At 35.2% G+C, this 24,119-nt stretch overlaps 1 protein-coding gene across 2 annotated transcripts in view; it reads right to left on the bottom strand.

Moving 5' to 3' along the window:
- Window positions 1-10,336, bottom strand: part of LOC149540797 (Photosystem II reaction center PsbP family protein) — a 91,286-nt gene extending 80,950 nt beyond the window's left edge. For both annotated transcript variants that reach the window (XM_089801878.1, XM_089801879.1), the window contains exon 1: window positions 9,921-10,336. In XM_089801878.1, coding sequence (XP_089658004.1) covers window positions 9,921-10,299 — 379 coding nt within the window. In that variant the 5' untranslated portion in view covers window positions 10,300-10,336. The remainder of the gene's footprint in view (window positions 1-9,920) is intronic.
- Between the last annotated feature and the right edge of the window lie 13,783 nt (window positions 10,337-24,119).

Consider the following 24,119-nt stretch of genomic DNA (forward strand, 5'->3'; position numbering starts at 1 on the left):
CTTGGCACGTCTGCTTCCCAATCTCAAGTAACACCTTTTTTCCTCAATTTTAATCCATTGCGACAACAAAAACAATTTGATCACGCCTCTCTGAGATTTGCACAACAATGTTGTAGCTCTGATGCATTTTTTGTCTTCTGCAGCTGCTGCTCCTTAACCACCATCGATTATTTTTCCTACCCAAAGGAAAGTCGACTCGGAATCACTTTTATGCTCTTCGAAAAGTGTAAAGAATACATGTGAGTTCATGGCGATTGGGTCTCCATGTATTGTGACTTGAAACAACCTTAAACTTGTCAAATCTACATTGGGCATTCAAGAGAAGGGAGCTATTTGTATTTCTTGTCAATGCGAACGATAGCGATTATGACAACCTTTATTGTCTTTTGTTCAAAAAAAATCATCACAATTGAGGGTAATCCCAGGCCCTAGCATCAACTATCTCTTATAACTATGACAGCCAAGTCTAACCCTAGCCCCCCAAAGCCTGTCAATTGCTACACCAGCCTATAGAAACTTCAAGGTTGCATTGTGATCCAAAGACAGTGGGTCTAAAGGATCCATCAATGGGATGGCATCTTTAAATTCTGGAAATGTGTCTAAGTCATGCCTCTCTCTTCCTATTTGTCATTTATCCTAAATTCTTGAGGTTAGTTTGGATGATTTGGCCATGGATTGAGAAGAACTTTTATAAGATTATGCTCTAATTTGCAGATTCACGGGCATGGCCAAAACTATGTGATTTGCACTCATGGATGATAGAGAACTGGAAACAATACATGAAGGGATAAATTTGGATCTACCCTTGTGCACAGGGATTCTTTATTCTAGAGTTTGACTCTCACAAGGATAAGAAGTTGGTGCTAGAGAACGATCCTTAGATCTTTCAACATGATTTCCTATGTATGAAATGATCTCAGCCTGCTCTCCAAAACCATTTGCAAATTTTGTGGTGACGACAAGCAATAAAGTTGGTCCAAAAGTATAGAGTTGTCATTCAAAAGGTTCTAGATGGACAAAAGTAAAGAGAAGGAAACCACATCCTCAACATTAAATGACCTAGAAGACATCCAAGAAAGGGGAAAAAATGGAAACTTATTATTTTGTTCAACCATATAGGCCGGAAGGGTGTTCTACAAGCTTTGTGCTTGCAAATTTGTGTTGTATTTTTTATTACCATTTACAATAGCTTATGTTACTGTAAATGGCAACAGTAACCATTCTGATTGAGAGAGGCCCATTAATGGGTGTATTCAAGTTAGTCTGATCCAACAGAGGAAGGAAGAAGTTGTGTGGGTGCCAACAGAAGAAGGAAGAAGTTGTACCGGTGCCTGCCACCCAATGAAGGATGGGTGAAAGTGAATTTTGATGGTGCTTCGAAGGGGAATCAGGGGGCCATCAGGAGCTGGGTGTGTTGCAAGAGATAGTACAGGGAATATTTTGGCAACAAAGTCCAAGCCGTTAGGAGTCTAGTACCAATAATGCAGCAGAGGCCAAGGCTGCATTACTGGGAGTGGACATGGCTATACTTCTTGGGTGGAACAGAAACACCTAGAAGGGGATTCTCTAATCATTGTGAATGCATTAGTGACAGGGAAATCCCAAGTATGGAGGATTGACAAGATAATTTCAATCATTAGACGAAAATTAGCCATGTTTGCAAATTTCAAAATTACCCATACATACCAAGAAGGCAACGGAGTTGCTGGCACACTTTCCAAATTGGCAACTCAAGGTCCACCGGAGCAGGTTGGTGGATGATTTGTAAGATGTTGGAGTCATTTTTTAGGTCTGGTTGTTGATGGCCAAATGTATATCATGGGTAGTCATAGGAACTTTTGGGGTTTTGGAGTTGCAAACAATTGATCAGAATATGTAGATGTTGTTTGATGATGTAAACTTTATGTGTTTTATAATAAAATAAACTATTTACCTATCAAAAAAATCATTTCCATTGAGGCGAAATGGCCTTTTTATTCACCCATATTTAAGGGCTGCTGCATTTTTTGTTTTTTCAAATTAATATATAATATATCCACAGCCATGGCTGCTCATTACTGATCAAAAAATAGTTAATAACACCATTTTCTATTTCTTTTTTTTGACAACTTAATAGAATCAATTTGTTGTCAACTTAATAGAATCAATTTGTTGTCACCTTAAAAATTTGGGACATTACATGGTGCAGCAAGGTGAACAAAGAAACCAAGTTTTTTGAGTTCACGAGTGTTGATGTGTAGCTAGGTTGGATCTCTTCTAGGCCTACCTAGTATACCTAATGGCGATTTGGCCTGTTGGCCTTAGCCATGTTGCTAATGAACTTTGTCATTTCATCCTAAAATGGGTCTGGCCCTATTTGGGCGATTCATGTAACTTGAAAGTATGTAATTGGGCAAGATCTATGTGAATGTAGCTTGTAATTAATAGGTCTGATCCTATTCTTGGCGCCAACCTACACAACGCATTGGAGTTCTATTAAGAGGCATTGATTCATATATATGCAAGGCCATTCTTGCATCAATAGAAAATGAATTATGTGATGTTCAAAATATGTAGTGTGCTGGGGGCTGATGATAAGAGCTTATCATCAATGGTTGGGAAGACAACAGATCTGATGGTTTGCCTGTGGTTAATGAGCACTACCATCAAAGTAACATGGTATTAGAGCAAGTCTAATAAAGATCCTCAATCAAAACAAGGAAATTGGAATTTAAGAGATGAATTAAATGAGGGATTCTTATAAGAATGTGTAGCTGAAGAGCCTTGGAGGATGTGCTAGTGTTTGAATTTTTCACTCTCGCCCCTACACTATAATTTTGTGATGGTGAGGATTGTGAGAAAATTTAAGCAATAAAGATAGAAGTATTTCATGATTGAACATTGGTCATGAATTTTATGTAGTTAATATTTATTCATGTTATAACACTACAAATAGTAAATGCTCTTAGCATTGATTTGTATATTTCTCTTCATGAATAGTTTAATTATATAAACTCTTCCTAATCTCTCTAAAATGCTTCAAACATGGATCAAGAAGCGATAGGGTGATGACAGATTACATGCAAAGTCATGCAGGCTATAGAAATGACCACGGGGACATTGCTTGCAGTGGCAGATGTAGAATGTCGACTCCTTTGCAGAGGATCAGCAAGCTTCTGTTGCAATGAAACTACAAAAACTCATTGTTTGACAAACATTGGAGCCAATTTCCTAGTATTGTGTTAATCAAAGCTATGAGAATGTTGCCCCTATTGAGAGGGAGTCTTAGCTGAGAGGGAGCCTCAGCTTTTAGATGATCTTTCATGTGTTGTTAATGAGTTGTTCTCCATGAGGGAGAAGTTTGAGGCAATCCCTTGTTAATGAGATATTCTTCGTGAGGGAGAAGTTTGAGGTGCAATCCCTTGTTAATGAGTTCTTCTTTGTGAGGGAGAAGTTCAAGGTGCAATCCCTTGTTAATGCATTCTTCTCTAGGAGAAGCTTGAGGTGCAAGCCCTTGATAATGCATTCTTCTTTGGGATAAGTTTGAGGTGAAAGCCCTTGTTCCACCCTCTACAAGTAGGTGTTGGATCCACACTTTGCAAGTAGGCATGGTAGAGACACATTCTTCTCTAGAAGAAATGAAAGGTGAAAGTCCTCATTCCACCCTCTGCGATTAGGTATGGCAGATCCACCTCTGTGTGTTACATCCCAATTTTTTGCTACATTAAAAAAAAGTCTAGCAGTTGGAAAATTTCATGTGAAATCAGTTGTTCAGTAATTTCGTTGGAAATAACAGTTCTTGTGAAATTGGTTGTAATGATAAAATAATTGAGATATTTTGATTCATTTGAAATGGAATAGCAGTTATTAGTAATATATCATGTGGATGTTAGTTAGCTGTTAAGATGAAATTGGAAGAATGTATATCATAGAAATCTAGAATGATTATGTCATGGATTTTAACTTTTAAAAATCTTGGAATATTTTATTACCAGGAACCATTTCTATTTTGCAAGAGCATGAGGATGAAGAGGACGCATTGCCAATAATGAGAGTTAGGAAGGGGACACCCAAATCCACCGTCAAAATAACACGTATGAACTTAACCACCTAGACCAAGGATTAGAACAGCTAGGCAATCAAGAAAATACAGGGACTACCATGAGCTATTTAGATAAACAATTAAAAAGAAGCATTAGAAAAATAACTTAGGTAAGGATATTACCTTTGTCATGTATTGATTTCATTGCTCTATGTAAACTATCTTACCTTGGTATAACAACATCTTGTCTATACTCATACTTTTGTGGGTATATGTACATATACACCACATATACACACACACACACACACACACACACACACACATATGTGTGTGTGTATACATATAATGTGTGTGTGTGTGTCTATATATATATATATTGTATGACTCAAGCAAGCATGAATATAAGGGAAGTGATATTCTTATACCAAAATAAGTGATAATTTTATTTCTTTTTCCTCCCCTACTTTTATATTTTTTTCCTTCGCGGGGCATCGTCATCTATTATTTAACCCGATCAACCTTATTTCATCTACCACCTTGTGGCATCGAGCTTTCATATTTCAATGTTCATATTTCTTTTTGAAATTTTAAACATCCTTGCAACGTTCGTGCCACCTCAATCTTGGTTAACTGAAGCATGTCGGGGAGGTCATAATCCATCTCGGCCAATACTTGTTTGTTTTATGCTTTAAATCATGTCGCGTATGTCACTCTCAAACTCTCTCTCTCCTACCTCTCTGCAATTACCTTCTGAGCATTTGATAGCTCTGTTACTCCATAGTGTAGCGTTGAGCGTGAGTTCACTTCAGAGGGATTACCCAATATTTACTGCTGGAGCTGAAGCTCGTGGGTTGAGCAAAGGTTAATCATCGGCTTATTCTGAGCTTTGGGTGTCGGGATTCTATTGCAATTTCCATATTCCCAAATCATTTTCGGAAATCAGGTCATGCTTTGCTCATCCCTTGCAATTATAGTGTCTTATCTTTCTATTTGTGCCGATTGTATTAGCTCTACTATTAAGTTTATTTCATGTCTGCAAGTACAGAGCCAAACACATTTGGATCCATGATGATTCCATTTCATTGTATCGGTTTACTTGCTTGTGTGATATTAGATTGCATTCCTTTTATATATTTCAGTCTGAATCAAACCATACAGGGGCATAGTCGATGTGTCCTTGAGATGGAAGACTCTCTCATATGTGATAAAAACAAACTTAAAACATCTTGTCTTAAGATGCCATAGGCCAATATAGGCATGATGTATGGCAAAGGAATAATACATCATGAAATCCTATGATCAATAATAAATTTCCTCCAAGTTTCAATGACCATCATGGTCGAGCTAAGGGATGAAGAAGTGGGAAAAGCCTGCAATATAAGAAGGAAATAAAATCAGTATAAACACTTGGAAAAACAAATATAGAAATAGCTCATCGTAATCTTCTTGTGTTCTCTTGTTGTCAAGTCGAGCGGTGGGTGATCGGGCACATAAGATGCCTCTCTGAAATCCTTGGCCAAGGTAGTTGTTGCCGTTTGCCACCACGATCACCAGAGATTAGGGTGCTAGAAATTGTGAGATAGGCTGATTGGAATGTGTCCATAGTCTCGACCATTGCCTACTCAACACTCTAACACCAAGATGCTCAATGGTTGGATAATGGTGTCTCAAGCCAACTCCCAGGGTAGGGAGGGCCTTTCTCATTGGAGATTGTGAGGGGATACTAAGGGTCCGAGGTTAAGCCCATGGCAATGCGTCTCCTCTCTTCCAAATGCCAAGACTTGCACAACTCTGTTCATCTATTGCTTTTACTCTGGTAATCTTTTTAAGTTTGCTTGCACTTCCTTGTTATATTATGCTGATCACCTTAGAATATTTATGATTGAAAAGTAGTTTTTAACTGAATGTCGTGTGAGCTAGCAGTTAAACATTTGTTATTTCCTATTTATATGCAAATCATAAAGGTAGTTATTTGTATTTTCCAATTATATGCAAATCATAAAGGTAGTTAGTTGTAATTTCCACTTATATGCAAATCATAAAGGTAGTTGTATTTTTCATTTTCATGTGAAGTAGTTGAATAACTGATTTAACTAATCTCTTTTCATTCGATTAAGAATTAGATCTGTTATCTTTATTTAGGAATTAGTTAATTTCTGAAATTTTAGTATGTTACACTGTGAGTAGGCATGCTGAAGATGCATTCTTCTCTAAAAGAAGTTCGATGTGAAAGCCCCCGTTCCACCCTCTACAATTAGGTATGGCGGATCCACCCTCTGCGAGTAGGCATTGTGGAGATGCATTCTGCTCTGGGAAAAGTCTGAAGTGAAATCCCTCGTTCCACCCTCTACAAGTAAGTATGGTGGATCCACCCTCTGTGAGTAGGCATGGTGGATGTCAAAGAAGAATTCCATGATGTAGCACTTTTGGTTATTCACCCTTTGAGAGTAGCCATGGTGAACCTCATCACATAATGGATCCACCCTCTGCAAGTAGCCATGGTGAACCTCATCACATAATTTATGAAAGTAGCTATGATGGATCCACCCTCTGCAAGTAGCCATGGTAGTTATGTTCACTTGCATTTTCATGGGAGTAGCCATGATGATTGTCACTATGTAACCCCGATATTGAAGGAATCCTCCCTAGCTAAGAGGAAGTGTTGATGTGTAGGTAGGTCAGATCCCTTCTAAAGCCTACCTAATACACATGATGGCTAATTAGCCTGTCAGCCTTAGCCATGTTGCTAATGAACTTTGTCATTCAATCCTTAATTGGGTAAGGCCTTATTTGGGTGATTGAAGTAACTTGCAATTATGTAATTGGGCAAGACCTATATGAACGTAGCCTGTAATTAATAGGTTTGATCCCATTCTTGGAGCCAAACTACAAGGCCCACTGGAGGTCTATTAAAAAGTGTTGATTCCTATATATGCAAGGTCATTCTTGCATCAATTAAAAAATGAATTTTGCAATGTTTAGAATACATAGTGAGCTTGGGGGTAATGATAAGAACCTATCATCTATGATTGGGAAGGCAACAAATCTGATGGTTTGCATGTGGTTAATGAGCACTACCATAAAATAACAATGAGATAAATTATTCTAAGTTCCAAGTTTGAGTTCGCGAACAGGTTTGATTACGAGAACCCAATACATGGGTACATGAATTTTATTTTGGCATGGGTACATGCGTGTGTCTTTGTGTGTGTTTACAGGTGTGCGCGCATATGTATGTGTGTGTGTACCTGCCTCTCTGTGTGTGTGTGATGTTTCTGTATTTATGTTTGTATGCATGCTTGTACATACGTACAAAAAAGTAAAAGAAATGTATAAAAGTGTAAAACTAAATCATTTCATAGTATGATGCTTGATCATTGATCAATGTCGAATGCCAAAGATATACCTTAGAATTTCTAACACTTGATATTGATCTATGTTCATGTTTCTGATGAAAATCATTACATTGAATTACTTAATAACAAAATGAAAATGCACTTCATGAAACCTGATTCAATGTTCATTGATCGTAATCTATGGAATTATGAGTGGCTGCATTTTAGGTTAACAAATATAAGTTTTTTTTAAATGTTTTTAACTTGAATTTAGGCCCACTTTTTAACTTTGGGCCATGGGTTCTCACGGATTTTCCCAAGTGCTCAATGCATTGGCCCAGGTACTCAGTGGTTTTATCCAGGTTCGTGACTGTGGATACTCACGGGTTTGCATACCTACGAAGCCATGAGTACCCACAGCACTGGCTAGTAAATCTTCAAGGGAAAGGATTTCTGGTAGAGAGATGTAGTTGGAAATCAAGAAACATTGAATTTGATGTTTGTGGGAAAAGATCTGTAGCACATTCACAGATACTGGATTCTGTGCTGCACATGATGCCCAGCAGCATTATGTTTCCAAGGAGATATTTGAGGGTGCCTTGAAAAACTACTTCATCAACTTCAAGAAGCAAATTCATTCTTAAGAGAAGAAATGAAGACAAAGAATATTGTGATTTGCTGCAGAGGCATATTCTCACATGGAGAACGTTCCACTATTAAATGAAGCAGCAGATGATCAGATCAAGGCAATTGACAAGGCAAAAAGGAATATAAAGACTGGACCCCTAACAATGTCTGTGTTTAGGTTGCATGTGATAAATTCAGATTACACTGTCTGCCAGTGCCAGGTGATAAATCCACTAGGGCCTAGGGTACTCAGTTTTTATGGCCAGTTAGCAGGCTAAGGGAATTTTACTGGTAGCTGAACTTTAAACATGAAATTAGTGCATTTGTAAAACCAATAATCTGTTATAATTTTTATATGTATTGCGATGCTGAGACTGCCTCTGAGTTGCAGATTATTTTCATTTTGAAGTAGTGTAACTGTAGATAGTAGTTGCAGACTTTTTTTTTATTGCTTTCATGTAATCTGCAAACTGAGTTATGTTATGCAATGTAATGATAAGTGAATATTAGTATGAAGTTGAATGTTGCATCAATCTATCATGATTAAATTGAGTATCTATTATAGCAATGCACACTTGTGACCGACAAATGCAGTTACCTTTTATACTTTCCTTAAAATCTCATACCTACATTATGAATAGCATTCTTAGTCTGGTTAGCTAATATTGGGATGGTGGATTCGGTACCATGTTTAGACTGCCTCACTCTCGTACTGACCCTTTTCTCCTTTCTTCTTTTCTTCAATCAGTTAGATGGATTGATTTCAGTCTCACTAAATATGTGCTAAATAAAGTATTGATGACCTAAAAGGGCAATCATTGTTGAGTGGCTGCATGATATTCTCCTGGATATGATTTCCCATTTATAGCTTGTGGGGACAGCTATCTTCTGCTCTGACGAAATAAGTAGCCAAATGAAAGTAGCCTTAATCTTGAAGAATCTCTTACTTCCAAGGAAGAATCTGTTATCTGTTGATGTGTTCCAGGAATCATCGACCATAGAACCACTATCTAGGGTCACGTCATGTGCAGGTGCCCTCTGCATCAAGCACCATCACAGAGAATAACAAACAAGTGAAGCATCAATTATGGTGCAAAATGAAGAAAGCGTTCAACCATTGGGCTAATGGTTTGACACATACTACAAGCAACTACCCCTGCAGACCAACACTTTTTTGCTTCAAATCAAATAACGTACAGTGCACGAGGTTTTGACCTCACAATAATGGCATAATAAAGGTTCATATCCTCGTCACCCTAATAAGGAACCCCATTAACCGACAATTGCCACGTAGAAAGTTTGGTATTAAGTATTCCCCGAACAGGCAAGCAATAGCATGATCAAGCTTGAAATTTTTTTTCCCTAGTAAGACAGCCTAAAAACCCAATAGAAGAGGATATAGCGAAATAGTTACAAGAACTGGAATCAAATTTCAACAATACGAAGAAAGCAAATTACTATGAAGCATATACGTAGAACATAGCACAATAATTTAAGCCCATATATTGTGAACCACACTAAATTGTTCTTTTTCTTTTTCTTTTCATCAGGATATTGGAGGCCCCAGAAATCTTAATCCTTTTCCTGCTATAATGTGCAATATTATAGCAGCTGTATGGCGAAATTGTGACGAATGTCAACGGTCGTGCTGAATTTGTAGGAACTTTGTTACTGTTAAAATCTAAAAATCTCGTGTTTATCCACCAGAGACTGCAACCATTTTCCTAACATGTACAAGCAAATCCAGGCCTTGTATTTGGAACGTTATTAGGCTGCATAGTTTCCTTAATTTATCTTTTAACTATGGATAAATACTATATTTTTTAATTGATACATAGAACGGAAAAGATGTTTCCTAATGCCCTAACCTCTTTTACGATCTACCAAAGAATAAAAATAAAAGCAAACTTCCAATCTTATAATAAACCGCCCACCAAAACCATTAACGGGGTCGAAGCATCTTTTGTAACCATTGACAGGGTACACAACATCCAGCTTTAGCTTCCTCGAAGTCTCGGGTTCGAATCCCAACAAAAAACTGGTAATGCCACCGAGATTTCCTCCCAGTGCCACAGCCGAGGCCGCTGTGGCTCCCAGCAGCAGTCTTCTGCCGAATGCATTGGCAAGTGATGAAAACTGTGTCGCAGGTTCGAGTCCCCCAGGCCGTTGTGCTTGTGCCCTGGCATTAGCTAAAAAGTTTGTATTGTGGATGAATCCTTTATGAAATGCTACAGACCTACAATTTGTAGGGCATGCCCTTAAGCCAGCAATTGGCACAGAAAAAGATGCTGGTGGAGAACCAGCATAGCCCATTTCTCTGCATTTTCGTATCCTTTCGAAGGAGGATTGTTATATCTCATAATTATATTTTTTGAATGATTATTTTTTTAAAAAAATAAAAATTGAGGTTGTATAAATAAATTACATTTTATATTTTATCATTGAGATTTAAATAGTTAAAACGTTTATAGAATGCATCTTAGGCCGATATGTTTGTAAATTTCTTCATGATCTTTGTGCATTTTTAATTATATGAAAATTAGAAAATAGTTCCCTTGTAAAAATTTATTTATATGTGAGATGATTTAAAATTTATCTTTTTTTTTTTTAATCAATTGTTTATAGAATAAAAAGCAATGCAATGGTTCTATGTTTTTCTAATAAATATATAAGAAACTGTCACAAACACCTTTCTATATCCATATAAATCGGCATTATTATTGCTACTAACTAAATGCATTAATAGGAATTTAATCTTGAACTGATTTAAGAGCGACAGTTACAGATGAACGTGGGCATCTTTTGTGGGGAATTATTATTAAATGTAGTTATGAATTCAAATGGGGAGGTGCTGCCATTTTTGTAGGAGGGAAAACGAGCCTGTCCGGGGCATTGCCTAGAGCAAAGAGAAGAGTTGTACATTTTTAGGGTGCGATTTGTCTCTTATAATTAATATAGCCTACACTGAACTACATTGAAACTTTCACAGAGCTCAGAAAACCAGCCATTCTTGTCCTCCTTCCAGGAAGGGATGCCTTCAAAGTCCCATTGTATTGTTTTATTGCTCCTTGTACTATTTCTCCATGAAGTTGCTGGCTCAAAATGGCTAAGAGAAAATACGCCCGGCCTGATAAAAAGCCCAACTTTGGGAAATCGCTAGTGCAAGGCAATGATAGTTTAGCTATTTTTGACATGCATTATTCTTGAAATTGTCATCTATTTGGATGGAATCGTTGAACCCATGCCATGGGTTTTGCAAATTCTTGGTCATATCTTCTCTCTCCTCTCCCACCTTGAATGAGCTCCGTTAGAGCCTTATTTGCCATTTTGTTGTGGAGAAAGTTGAATTCTTGCATAGTTTATGTTGTCTCCAACTACCCAACTGACGAAAATGAGCAATGTTGTATTCTGGGCAATTTTTATGGTAGTGATTAGTGAACGAGGCTTTTGAAATTTGAAAATTATTGAGCGACAGTTTTTGTAAAAGAGCACTCTATAAGCAGGTGCCTGAAAGCACTGAAATGGTGGTAGAGCTAAGGAACATGGAGGTTGTTGGACAGAAGAAGTCGTTGCACTTGTTCCTTGCAGATAAAGATGACAAATGTTCTTCCCATTTACTTTGGGGTCGTTTCAATGTTTACAAAAATGGAGATTGGGAATAGGTTATGAATCAAGGATGGAAACTAACAAATGGGGAGGAAGAACGTTTCTCACCAAGGACAGGAAGAATGGGGCACAGGCTCATCAACTGTGACATCGTCTGAAATTCCAGGTTCCATGTGAATATGTTTACTTTACTATGCATTTTCTTGACTGGTTTTTATGTGCTCAGTAAATGTCATAATGTTGGGGTTGTCAATTGTTTTCATATGCATTCAAGTGTGTGAGAGGCGTAACTAACCTCCCTAGTCTATGGAAATAATAGATAGGAAATTCTCAACGAATTTATTTGCTTATTAACATACTATTATGTTCATAGTATATATTTGGTCAAAATTTTGAATGATCGACCATCCATATTTGATAACTAATATTAGTATGCACAAAAATATAGCTTGTCTAGGTAAAGAGCCCATCACATTGATAAACACATTTATACACTGCTATTAACCATAGATTGGAAGCCTATTCTGTATTTATTTTCCTTTAACTAAAGTGTGAATGTTGAGTTGTGTTGGTGTGAATTATTGAGGTTATTTATCAGAAATCACAACATTTGGCCAAATTGAATGATGTTTCCTTTTAAATCATATATGTTGACAATGTAGACACATTGACAAATTGTACCATACAGTGCATTGTTTGTATAATTACTATCTCTATGTGTTAGTAACTTCATTATTTAAACTATGATAATTTCTTTTGGTAAATGAAAAGAGTTTATTTCTTAAATGATAATTAATATTTTCTTGAAGCTAGTTACTTGAGGACAGTAGGGTTAGAACCTTCAAATTCTAAATAGACACAACAAGTGGTTCATGTAGCATTGTAAACCTTACTAAATCTTTCACTCTTTTTGAACCTCACTGCCTCTATCATGCTGCAATTAGTGTTTTTCACTATTGCTATAGGATAGTTTTTAGCTTTTGAGTGTGCTCTACTCTTATCTAATTAGTGAAGAAAATGCCTTTCACTTGCATGTATTGAAAACTATTGAAATCATGTATGAAAACATGTTTACTTTATGTTTTGTATTGGTATGCTTAGATAATGAGTGTGTCATTATGCATTGAACTCAAATAATCTTTCGAATAATTTTGGTAATGATGATCATGTGAACTCTCACATTTAATTAGATCAGTATGTATGACCTGTTGTATCATGTATATGAATTGATAGTTTATATTAGAGATATGTTCATTTTGAGGTTATTACTATGTTGTTCTGCACTGTGTACATGAAGTACTCTTTTGAACAACATCAATTGTGTTCTAAAACTTGTTGGACTAGTGAAAGAATAAATATCATGCTTAAGGGCATAGACTGAATGTAAGCATTAAGTGATTATGCTTTATAATGTTGGAAGTACATAGAGGAAATTTGAATGTTACAAAAAAGAGATATGCACATGTTGTACGACAAATGTTGATGTTCTCTTGCGTTCATTGGTTTAGTTGTCCATGATAATTGTGAATGGGTATAGAGTATACTTTCATTTAATCACATTGTTCCATTATTTCTCTTGGTTTTACTTGGTTAGTCTTCCTCGATGCCAGGCTGGGTATCTTTCATTTCAAGAAAGATTCCAAGGAAGCTTAATAGCTTCGTGGTAGGGTGGTAAAGCACTCCTACAATATTCTCGCCTTTGTGTTCTTAGACAGGTTCTGGGGCATCCATCGAATGGTCGACATTCGGTATATCTCTGAAATTCTGGTACTGGGTATCTATTTTTTTTGGTATCTGGTATGTATTTATTTATTTAAACTTAAATGGTGGTTAAGTTTTTGTTGACTAATTAAAATACATTGGACTTTGACTCTTGTAGACTTTGTGCATTTTATGGAGATTGCTGATGTGGCCTTGGTTTCGCAGGGGCAGTCCTTACAGAAACTAGTATGTAACTAATTGTCAAAGAAATCCATAAAGAAATTAGCACTAAACAACATCAAACCTTATAAACAATAAAATATAAGCAAAAGATAAAGAAACTAAGAACAAAAAGAAGTAAATCATTTAGTGTTCTTATCTTCTTATTTCTTCTTTTCATTTTTCCACATTATATTGGGACTTGGATAGATGACACTTAAAGAGAAGATCTGCTTCTATTTGAAACTAAAAAGTGTGAAGTTGGTTTGGGAAAAAGATGAGATGATAAGAATTAGAAGATTTTAATTTTCCAAAACATAAAAATTAAGATAATATCATTTTTTGAATTTAAATGCATTTTTAGAACAAGATTATTTTTTGTGTTTTTTAATTTTATAATAAAATTAATTCAAATTGGAATCTTGATTTTTTTCAAAATCAAATTCAATTCTCATTGATTTTTTATAGAAAATAATTTAGAAATTAAATTAAATTGAAATTAGAGATGAAATTAAATTTGGTACAGATGAAATTAATTAATTAGAGGAATTATGCAGCCAATTTAAATAATTTAGAATAACTATTTAAATAATTAAATGATAAAAACTACTTAATGAGAAGTAAATTAATTGAAGAACGTGTAAGATAAGAGAAGGCAAGGGTTTAGTGAAGATGTTAGCAACCTACTTAGCAGTGGGAATATACTCCAAGCTAGTATTCCCAAGCTAGTAGAGCCCTCCTGAATCAAATGCCTAATGAAGTGCATATGAAGCTCAATGTGCTTGGTCCTCGAATGCTCAACTGGGTTACGGGAAATGTGTATAGCACTCTAATTTTCACACCAAAGAAAGGTGGAACTATCAATGGGAAAACCAAACTCTGTCATCAACTATCGAAACCATAAAACCTGTTGACTAGCTAGCATAGCTACTTTACCTATGTAGATGATAATGTGTGAGCATGATGCTATTTGCAAGACCATGTGATAAGACTAGAACCAAAATAGAAAAAAAAACCAGAAGTAAATCTTTGATCATCAATATCACCAGCCCAATCTAAGTCTCTATAACCAACAATGTGAGGATCCCTTGTAGTGAATCCCATGAGATGTAGTACCCCAAATGCACCTCAAGATATGTTCAACAACTTGCCAATGACTCTCATGAGGATCATGTGAGAATCTAGAGACAAGTCCAATCACAAAGAAAGATCAGAACATGTGTGTGTGTGTGTGTGTGTGTGTGTGAAGTACAACAAACTACCCATGAGCTATCTATATAAAATGGAATCCACCGTAGGAGTAGAGCAAGTGGTAGATAAAACGACACCTAACTGAAAAGGTGTGGGACTAGGCTTGCAATCAAACATGTTGAATTTTTGAATCATATCAAGAGCTTACTTCTGCTAAAGTATGGCTATCACATCTAAAGACTGAACAACTTGTAGGCCCAAGAAATAGTGCAGAAGTCTAAGGTCTATTATCTCAAACTACTCTCTCAAAGATCATTGAACACTCTGAATCAATAGATCAACCACATATAGCACAAGTATCAATAAATCAGCCCCATGAAGCTGAATGTACACTGTAGGATTGGAATGACAACTAATGAACTATGACACAAGCAAGAAGGAATCAATCTTCTCATACCAAGCCCAAGGGGCTTGTTTGAGATCATATAAAGACCTCCTAAGTTTGCACACGATAGAAGAGTCCTACATAAGATCTTGAGGTTGCTACATATAGATCTCCTCATGTAGGTCTCCATGCAAAAAGACACTCTTCACATCCATCTAAAATATTTTCATCCCTAAGAAGCTACAGGAGAGAGTACAAGGCCAATAAAATTCATCTCGGTGACATGAGCAAAGGTCTCAAAGTAATAAATACCCTCCACCTGTGAAAAGCCCTTCGCAACAAGACATGTCTTGTACCTATCAATACAACCATCTACAACATACTTGGTATGACATACCCACCGACACCGAACCAACTTTCTTCCTTTCAAGATATGATGAAGATCCCAAGTGTGGTTCTTCATCAAAGAAGAGTACTCATCCATAACCCTATCCCAATCTGAAATTCTTGTCACCTGTGAAAAACTTTATGGATCATCTAAAATGACATGACTCAATAGTCCAGTACTAGATGCCTAAGCAAGACTTGTGTCATTAGTCTAGTTGCATCAATAATATCACAAGCCCACTTAGGCACTCATTGAACATCTGGTGGAGGTGGGGAAGGTGGATCATCATCAAGATCAAACTTAGAGTATAAATAATCATGTAGAGGAGAAGAGGAAGTACAAGGCAGTGAGGGAGAAGCTAGTGATGGAGGCTTTATATGAGGATAACACTCATTAAAATGGACATCTCACCGAAATAAGACCTCTCTCAAATCAGGATCAAACAAATTGTACACCTTCACATCCTTATAGTAGCCAACAAATGTGAGTGTTCATTTCCTCTTCTCCATGGCTTTCTTCTGAGCATCTAGAATAAATGGCCAAGCCTCACTACCAAAAATACATAATGTTAAAATATTGGGCTTGAGATGAGTCCAAGTCTCCTCAGGAATCAAATGTCACAATGCCTTGTGAGGCATCCAATTCTTAATATAGTTGGCACAATTGATAGCCTCTACCTAAAATGAAGAACTCATAGCTCAAAATTGTATCATACAATTGGTCATCTCCCATAATGTCTTTTGATATTTATCTCAACAACCCCATTCTACTGAGGGGCATGAGAAATTGTGAATTGGTGTTGTAAACCATGAGAAGAGCTTATACAATGCTTATATAATGAGAAGAGAAAAAAGTCTTAGTTGAGTATCATGTGTACCTTTGAAAAAATCTAATAAAAATAATAGAGAATCTATAAAGTTATTGAGAAGAACTTCCAGATTGAAAAATGAAGCTAAAATGAGCAAAATATGGCCCCCAAAATGCAAAAAAGATCATATGGCTTCAACAGAAAAAACATATACCAAGATGGAGAAAAATGCTTGAATAACCTCCATAAATGTGTTAGGCTCAAAATCAACTTTTTGATGATATCTTGTTTGTGGAAAACAAAGTGAGTATGACGAAGTTGTGGCCAAAACAACCAAGGTTGTTCTTTATGATAAAAAATCAAAGAGATGATGATTTGAAGGCCATCAAATTTTACCTTGAAAATTGATGACATCATTGCCTGGAAAAGCCTACCAGTACCTGCATCCTTATTGATGTCAGCGGCTATACCACTGATGTAGGCATCCTTGCATGCACTTTTTAAAAAAGTAAGTTCTTGTTGAAAGGGTTTTTTCTTTTTTCTTAATGTAATTTTTTGAAACCCATTTTGGAAAAAAAAAACCTGTTGCATTTTTTATGATTTTTTTAAATAAAAAACACCTTGATTCATTTAGGGCCTAAAGGCAAAAAAAAACTTTCCACAGAATTCAACTATCTCCAAAATTGAAGTGCCTTATATGGAAATAGGGATTTTTGGGCACTGTAAGCTCGATGGTGAGGTATGTTTGAGCCCAAAGTGCACCAAAGTTTAGAGACCCCCCATATTTCAATAAAAAATACTCAAAAAATACCAGATCTTATCCAACAAACCTTTGTTCCCCTTTTCTTCAATAAACCCAAACAAGCTGCAACAGATTTGACTCAGATACCATGAAGGATTTGAGCAAAACAAATCCACAAATCCTACAAAACACCTACATTTAAGAACATGTCACAGAGAAGTAAAGGTAAGAGAAGACAAAGGTTTGGCTCTGTAAATATGAAAGAATATATTTATCAGACAAAAGAATGAGCAAAAATATATAATGGATCAATCCTTATAGAAGGAGATCATAAAACTAAAAAGGATAACCCTAAGAGGTTAAAGGCATTTAATAATTAATATTATTATTAAATGGCAATGCAAGTGCAGAAAGGGAAATTTTAAGAAGGGAGTAAAGTTAATTTAATCAATATAATTAAGTTAATTCTTTACTCTAACATTAATTAAATAATATTAGGATTAAGTAATAAAAATATATAGCAATTAGATTAACAATGAATTAAGGTGAAGAACATTAATTAGAAGAAATAAGGTCAATTAATTAAGTAATTAAGATTTTATTCAATCAATACAAGAATACTAGTATTTAGGGCCAGTTTAGTTGCAAGAATTAGACAATAATTGGAATTTGTAATTCTTAAAAATGTCTAATCCGTTGTTTGGGTGCACAAAATCAGAATTGGAGTTGGAAAAAACTAGCGTTTGGTATCCCCATTTACCCTCAAATCCAAGATTTGGTCTTTTGACTAAACAGGTGAAATTGCTCCAATTCCCATTTTAATTCCAATTTGCCAAAAAAGAGGATTACATATGAATTGAAATGAAAAAAATTTGAGGTCCACCTAACCTATTTCTGTCCTCACAAAACCATCTAGACCCCTTTGAATAGTTTTTGTAAACCATTCAGGCCGCTCTAGAAAATTAGTGGTAACCATTGAATAGGGTTACAGATCACAGTCTATGGGAGCTTGTGGCTTCATTTGATTTCCTTTCTTCATTGAACCTTACCAATGCGAGAGGCTTGCATGGATCATAGGAAATATCTTTGTGAATGCAAATGTCAAAAATTGCTAGGTCCTTGTGTATTGAAGAGTAGACAAATGGCTTGATGGAGAGGCAAGCAATATCGATGAATCACCAAATCTCACCAAGTCACCAATGAATGTAGATCTCTCTAGGCATGATCAGATGGAGTAAATGTGTTTGATATTTGAATGTTGATTTGAAGATGACTCTCATGTAGATGAGGGGTTCACTCGAATTAGAGTCTCCCTATGCCACCAATGCTTTGGTCTTATTGAACTAGATTGGGGCAATGATTGTGTAAGAGAATGCAAAATTATTGCATTCTCGTGTTTGGATCTAGCACATCTTATCGGTCTACTAAGATTTCATTATGGGAGGAAAGATTAAGCTCATGCTGCGATGTCTTGTGCGATTTGGCATGCAAATCAACTCAGAGCTTAAATCACTATGGTTACACGATGAACTCTCTTTAAACATATCATTTGATGATATCGATGGAATAGATCTTAATCTGGTGGTGATGTCATATTTTTGGTTTTGAACCAAACAAGTTTGGAATACTGAATTTGGAATATCAATTTTTTTTGGGGTTTGAAGCAAACAATCCTCAACTAAATTCTCAAAACTGTAATCTAAATTTCAAGTTCTAGAATTCCAAATTCTAATTCCCAAATCATGTGCCAGCAACTAAATGGGTCCTTAATGAACATAACTACGGCATAGTTCCAATATTGCTGTAGAGCCTATTCAAATTGGAAGGTTAAATTTTTGCCCACTTCCATTGGTGTGGTTCCCCCCTGATTTTTCTACAAGGGTTAGTGTTAGGGATTTCATATGATGAATTAGTAGCTTTTCGCAATGGTATTGAGTTGCAAAGGATTGTAGATTGTAATCATGTTGGATTACTGAGTAATTATATTGGACTCTTTGTTTGGTGGATGTAGCCCAAGATTGGGTGAACTACATTAAATATTTGTGTCTTCTGTTATATTTTTGTGTGTTTTATTCATTTGTGTTATTGGTTATATTTGCATGCAATTGTTATATTTTTGTCTAATAATCCTAACATTTAGGTATCTTAATTTTGCCCCTCTTTGATACAATGTTATTTTGAGTGTTGTGTCAAAGAATGTGCAATTTAGGCTATACACCAACAATAGTAGGTGAATTTTATGTCGCTTTAAGAAATTAAGCAAAGTTGCTCAAAAAAATTAAAATTTATAGATAATTTTGTATAATGCATATAGGATTGAATGATTTGTAAAATAGAGTAATGATGCAAAAGATGTTGCAATTTGAAGTTCTTGAGGTCTAAGGCAGAGAATTGCGGTTTAGGACTTCATTTTGGTCAATTTGCTTGCTTGGAGCTTTGTGATTGGGTAAAAAATATAGTCTTGTTTTACTAGTGATGATGGGCATGGTGGGCATCATGCACCTACCAGGCCAAGTGTGTACATATTATCGTCCAGCAGGCAGTGGGACAACAGTAAGTGCATGTACCTTGCACATTTATTAGTTCATTTTATTACAGGTTTAAAATAAATTATTTTTTCTCAAACTTGTCATTGCTATGCAAATGACCCTCAATTTCTTTGCAATTGTCAATTGTATTTCACAATATCAATTTGTATGTCGTAAAGGATAAGGGTTTTGTATGTGTTTGGTTTATTGTCATAATTGTTATATTTTTTATACAACCCAAAAAAGAATTTTGTTGTTGAATTTTTGTTTCACAATTAATAAGGTTATTTTTGTAATTGATAAAAAAGTGTTGCATTATGTTTATTTGAGTTTGATATTTTTAGGTTATTGATGCATTTTTTTCATTTTTTGTTTGTTTGTAGATGGTATATAGTGCCATTGAATGTCGAGAGTCAAGACTAGTTAGCTTATCTCCGTGCTTTCAATTGTTAGAGGCTTAGAGTAATATATTGAGATAATTGGGTCTATATTGGTTATTTTATATGTTCAAGATCATGATGAACTATAATGTGATATCATTGTTGCTTGAGAGATGGCACTTAGATACATCCACCTTTCATGTGCTTATCAAGGAGGCTATAATTATGATAGAAGATATGAATGTTGGTAAGTTGGATAATATGAATACATAGATGTTTTCATTTATGGAAATACTCTCACAAGTTAAGGTTGCATGAAGTAAGATACAATTTTTGTTTTACTTGATGAATAAATTGTCTAAATATAACAGAGAATAAATGTCAAAAGAGGAATGTTTTAAGTCAATGAGCTTCACTAGAAGCAAATATATGGTCATAATCTTGGAATATGGTGCAATGGAGACTATAGATGACATATCTATGTTTGTTAATAATATAATAGTTGGAGTAAGTTTTGGTTGCAAAGAATGAAGTTAATTTCTTATTGTATAGTTAGAGTGCATGGTAGAGTTTGGATAATTTGGCTAAGAAATTGAATTGTCTTGAAATTGAAGAACTTGACAACGTATGAACAACATCCTATATGTTGACCCTCTCTTAGCAAATTGTGATAATAAGTATTGATAATTTTTTTGGTTTGTAATTGAGGTCGACTATACACAGTAAATATAAAGGGTATATAAGAAGACATTTTGGATATGTGAAGTATGGCAATGCAATGATTATGTTATGTGAGCTTTATGTATGTTGGTATATGTATGCATTGATGGTCAAATGTGATCAGATGCAAGGAACACACAAGGATGTATTAGATATTGAAGATATTAGTATAGTTATTTTTGGTATAGTATATATATCTCTTATATATACTATAATTAATTGTATGAGCAATGAGCTCCTTTTGTAATAAATCTGCTAATAGGGTTGAGACCACTAACAAGGTCTAGTCCTCTAACAAGGACAAATGTACTAAATGTTGTAATAGAATCCTAATAAGGTCAACACTCCTTTTTGAGTATTAATGCATCATTTTGTGGGTACCATCCCTGGGGTTTTCCCTTGGCTAGGGTTTTCCCTGTTAAAAAATATGGTGTTATGAGTTTCATTATGTTATTCACTTTACCTTTTAATTTGTTTATTTATGCAAGTATATGGTTAATTATTGAAATCCATAATTGGGAAAAAAAAATTTGGAATACTTATTCACCCCCTCCCCCCTTCTTAGTATTCCCTATTTCTAAGTTTCAGAGCACAGTTACTCAAAAGAAGTTTAATAGTTTGAGGAAGATTACAATGGATTCAATAGATTTGCAAAGCAACTATGAAGTAGAACTTGAGGAATTGAATCACAAAAATGATAAGAATGAAAGATTGAATATTAATCTCAAGGATGCACATGATTATATTAAGAAGCTTAAAGATAAGATAGATTGCTTCGAGGGCCAAAAGAAAAGAGCTAGATGAATCAAGTATTAAAGCCTGAGCTTGAGGTCACATCACTTAAGTAGTCAAGATATCAAATGAGAAGAAATTAGAGAAAGACAAGATTGAAGAAGATAGAGAAATATATAACTGTTAAATTTAAGGATTTCTACACTCCGGTTACCATGGTAAAATCAAAACTTGATGACTCAAAGCTTAAGTATAAGGAATTTGAGAAGTATAACAATATTATGAAATGTGAGCTTGTTGAGACAAAGTTACATCTTGATAAGTTATATTTGAGTACTAACAAACTTGATGAGAAAATAATGTTATAGAATTCTAAAGGAGACATGATAGGGATTGGATATATAGAAAGTGAATATTCCAAGGAATCTGAGATACTAGTTGATCAATAAGCAAAACAAGATCCAAATCAGACATCAAATCAAATTAAAGACCCTAGAGAGTAAAAGAAATCATTCAAAGGAAGATTTTATGCTTGCAATAAATATGGGCACATGAAGAAAAATTTCAAAGGTAACATGGATACAAAAACTTTTACCGAATATTAATTCAATAGTTGGCTTTATGGACATTAATTGCAAGATTGCAAGAAACCTAATCAAAGATCTAGTGTGAGAACAAATGAAAGAGCTAACATGACAACGAGAAGATCTTTGGGAATGCATAATGTTATAAATAATCGTGTCACATGCTACAAGTGTAATAACTTTGGACACATAGCCAAAGATTGCAAATTGAAAATTAATTAGAATGAACCAAGGTATGAAAATTTAGTTGTTACATGTTATAATTGCAATAATTTGGTTCATGTAGCTAGATATTGGAGATTCAATGGATTTGGGAACAATAGAAGAACACCTAATATTAGAAGGAATAATTATGTTGGAAGAAGGCACAACAATATTAGTAAAACTCAGTATGAAAGCATTAACAAGACTTGTGTGAGGGAAGGCAATATTGCTAATGATGTATGAAAGGAAAGGGATCAAGTGAAGACAAAGATCAAAGGGGAAGCAATGCCAAGAATAGAACCATCTACTTCAACCTAAATAGCTATGATAAGCTATAGAGGGAGCACTTCACCATAAAATTATTAGACCCTGAATCAAATGAGTTAAGGTATGTGGAGTTAACATATATCTTAGTTCATAGATGTTTATTTGAAAATTTGGATGTTTGCCATGAGATTGAGCATGATATGAAAAATACTATCAACTTTTTGTACTTCACTGAACACATTAATGACAAAAGAGTTATGCTAAGAATTTAAAGGGTAAATTTGGGGTTAATGTCACCATTTGGGCTATATAAGACTTTATAAAACTTAGATTGAAGAGTTGAAGTAGAATCAAACTATTTCTGAATGATTTTTTGGAAGCCCTAACACAATCATCACGAGGTATATTACAGTTTGAAAAGTTGCTATATGTTATCAATTTTAATTTTTTTTGAACTAAATTAAGCATGAATAAGCCTCATATATATAATGTAAAAGATAGACCTAGGTATTAGTTTAAGATATATCCATTTGTGTCTATGGAAGACAATCTTATTGGTGCATTTTTGCAAACATAGAAGGAGTTCTACATGTGGAGGACATTAGAGCCTATGTTCATTGTAAGCTTGAGTCAATTGGAAATGAGGATATAAGGGAAGACGTAGCAAGGATATACAATCATGATAAGACCCTTAAAACTAAGTTTGCACATTTGGGAATCCTGTACATTTTGCAATATATGGATTATGAGGAGTTTGAGGAACTAGAATGAATTAGGATAGTGCTTAGTAGGATTTATGACCAATCATTTTGGTTAGGAGACAAACCTACTAGGATCACTAAGGATAGTTATTGGATTAAACAATATTGGCATAGTGCTTGTAGCAATTAAGATGGTGAAAAAGGAAGTTGAAATTAACATTGGTTCGAAGTGGGATCAGAGGGCAATGAAATTGTTAGATATAATATAAAAAAATGTAAGGATTATAACCAAAATCCCAGGGTATAAAATTTACCACACTAGAAGGCATAAATTAGTATCGATTAGAGTCATTTGGACTGCATATAAAATGGTAGTGGAGAAAGAGCATTTTGACATATGTGAGATCTTAAGGAAATAACATTTTGAGAACCTAAGAAGGATTAAACATGAAAAAAATAAACCATTTAGCTTTGAGTCACTTATCTTACACATCTTTCATATCATGCACAAATTCCCAAACATGCATTCCCATGCATGGACAAATGAGAATCCTATTGCACCATCTTAAATTGGAAGCACTCCAATTTAATGAAGGTTTAGCACTTATTTAATGCAAGATCATCAATCTCTTTCTCTCTTTCATCTCTTCTTCCCTTTTCTATCCTTCCCCCAAGGTTGAATTAGGATAAAACCTAATGGATGCTCTTTAAGGCTCCTAGTGTTAAGCTCAAGGTAGGATCTATTTCACCTAGGTCCTTCCCTTCATTCATCTATCAACTTGGAATCTGAACTTGATTTCCAGGTTCTGAGATCTATTTTGGAGCCTTGCGACAAACACGAGGGTTTTTGTAACTGATTATCAGGGGCACAGTTTAGCCCTGACCAATTAGGGGCACAATTCACCTTGATGAAGCCCTATTTTTGCCCCCCTCTTTGTGCCCTATGTTCTAGGATGTTTGGGTGCTAACTTCTAGGT

The sequence above is a fragment of the Cupressus sempervirens genome, chromosome 9 (assembly GCF_028749045.1).
Source record: "Cupressus sempervirens isolate cs-2001-9-10 chromosome 9, ASM2874904v1, whole genome shotgun sequence".
Taxonomy (NCBI): domain Eukaryota; kingdom Viridiplantae; phylum Streptophyta; class Pinopsida; order Cupressales; family Cupressaceae; genus Cupressus; species Cupressus sempervirens.